Genomic DNA, 2312 nt, shown 5'->3' with positions numbered 1-2312 from the left:
TAAGTCACCCTGCAGATCACCACTTTCTCTTCTAACACACAGACACACCAGGGAATAGACATGAGACAGTGACTCCACAAAACAAGCCTGAGGGGTCAGTGGTGGGAACATAGGTCCTTCACAGAAATGAAGGACTCCTTCAGCTCAAAGCGCAACACTCACCCCTTTCCCTTCAGTTTCAGGTAACCTCAGATCTCCAGAACATCACGAATCCTGATGCTGCACACCTTTCGCTGACCATTCCAGCAGTGGTCAGAGGAGCCATGGCGAACCACACCACTGTCACTGAATTTGTCCTGCTGGGGCTCTCAGATGCCTGTGAGCTGCAGATGCTCATCTTCCTGGGCTTCCTCCTGACCTACCTCCTCACTCTGCTGGGGAATCTCCTCATTGTGGTCATCACCCTCATAGACAGGCGTCTCCACACCCCCATGTACTACTTCCTCCGCAACTTTGCTGTCCTGGAGATCTGCTTCACCTCCGTTATCTTCCCCAAGATGCTGACCAACATCCTGACCGGATACAAGACCATCTCCTTCCCAGGCTGTTTCCTACAAAGTTTCTTCTATTTCTCCCTGGGCATCACAGAGTTCTTCCTACTGGCAGTGATGTCCTTTGACAGGTATGCGGCCATATGTAACCCCCTGCGCTATGTCACCATCATGAACAAGAGGGTCTGCGTTCAGCTAGTTCTTTGTTCATGGGTGACAGGATTTCTTCTGATCATCAGTCCAACATTCATCATACTTCAGCAGCCATTTTGTGGTCCCAATATCATTAATCATTTCTTCTGTGACAACTTTCCCCTCCTGGAGCTCATATGTGCAGACACAAGTCTGATAGAGCTTCTGGGTTTTATTGTGGCCAACTTCAGCATACTGGGCACTCTGTGTGTGACAGCCACCTGCTATGGCCACATCTTCTACACAGTCCTGCACATCCCTTCAGTCAAAGAGAGACAGAAAGCCCTCTCAGTCTGCTCCTCCCACATCATTGTCGTGTCTCTCTTCTATGGCAGCTGCATCTTCATGTATGTCCGGTCTGGCAAGGGCAGCCAAGGGGAGGACAGGAACAAGGTGACGGCCTTGCTCAACACCATGGTGACTCCAATGCTTAACCCCTTTATCTACACCTTGAGAAACAAACAGGTGAGGCAGGTGCTTACGGAGAAAATGAGCAAGCTCCTTTCATGAAGATGAGCTGGGCTTGCCAAGTCTTGCCGCTGCCGCGGCTCGCGAGCCTAGCGGTTCCCTTGAAGCATGAGCCTTCTTGCCCGCCGCCACCGGCGCTGCACCGGCAGCGGACAGAGCGCGCCAGGGCTCCGGGCGCACAGCTTCAGGATGCCCTGTGCCCTCTGTCCCGGCGCCGGAGGAGCTCGGGCGGGGGCCAGCTGCAGGCAAACTGTGGGTGACCGCGCCTGCGGGGGCTTTTGCCATCCGTACACTGGGACCTGGGAAGGAAGAACCAGCAGCTCCTCACCCCACTACCTTCCCCCTCCACCACCATTTTGGAAACTCCGCAGGGACGCGTTTTGGGGGTCCCACTGACTTCCAGGAAGGATGCGTGCCCCTCTCTGACCCCAGCTCGGGTGGCCACCTGTCTTTGCGGCGGTGACCCTTCTCCCATGACCCTGTGGTGCCTCGAGCCCTCCGGGAATGGAGCGGAAGGGACGCGGAGCCAGTTGGGGAACGCGGGGTTGGCGGAGGACAGTCCCCGGAGTTGGCGCGTCTGGCGAAGGCCTTGCGGGAACTCGGTCAAACAGATTGGTACTGGGGAAGTATGACTGTTAATGAAGCCAAAGAGAAATTAAAAGAGGCACTAGAAGGAAGTTGCTTGATTAGAGATAGTTGGCATTCATACTACCTAACAATATCTGTTAAAACGTCAGCTCGACCAACTAATTTGCGAATCGAATACCACGATGGGAAATTCAGATTGGACTCTATCATGTGTCAAGTCCAAGCTTAAACAATTTGACAGTGTGTTCATCTGATCGACTACTACGTTCAGATGTGCCAGGATAAGCGGACGGGTGGAGAAGTCCCCCGGAACGGCACTGTTCACCTTTATCTGACCAAACCTCTCTACATTTCAGCACCACCTCTGCAGCCTCTCTGTAGACTCACCATTCACAAATGTACCGGTGCCATCTGGGGACTGCCTTTACCAACAAGACTAAAAGATTACTTGGAAGAATATAAATTCCAGGTATAAGTGTTTCTCTTTTTCTAAACATGCCTTGTATAGAGTATCTCCGGATGCAGCTATATAAAAGAGAACCAAAACTTGAGTGACTGCTCTGGATAACTACA

General features: G+C 52.3%; 1 protein-coding gene and 1 pseudogene across 1 annotated transcript; both read left to right on the top strand.

Annotated features, from left to right (window-relative positions):
- The first annotated feature begins 263 nt into the window (after positions 1 to 263).
- On the top strand, positions 264 to 1411 carry LOC109393620 (olfactory receptor 49-like). The gene is made up of 2 exons (XM_019663029.1): positions 264 to 1148; positions 1259 to 1411. Exons 1-2 carry the CDS (start codon positions 264 to 266, stop codon positions 1409 to 1411), a joined length of 1038 nt encoding a protein of 345 aa, XP_019518574.1.
- A 22-nt stretch (positions 1412 to 1433) lies between these two features.
- On the top strand, positions 1434 to 2312 carry LOC109393633 (suppressor of cytokine signaling 2 pseudogene; annotated as a pseudogene).

Source organism: Hipposideros armiger, unplaced genomic scaffold (assembly GCF_001890085.2).
Source record: "Hipposideros armiger isolate ML-2016 unplaced genomic scaffold, ASM189008v1 scaffold_385, whole genome shotgun sequence".
Lineage (NCBI taxonomy): Eukaryota > Metazoa > Chordata > Mammalia > Chiroptera > Hipposideridae > Hipposideros > Hipposideros armiger.
The sequence above is the reverse complement of the archived record's forward strand: the minus strand, read 5'-3'. Positions and strand labels throughout refer to the sequence as shown.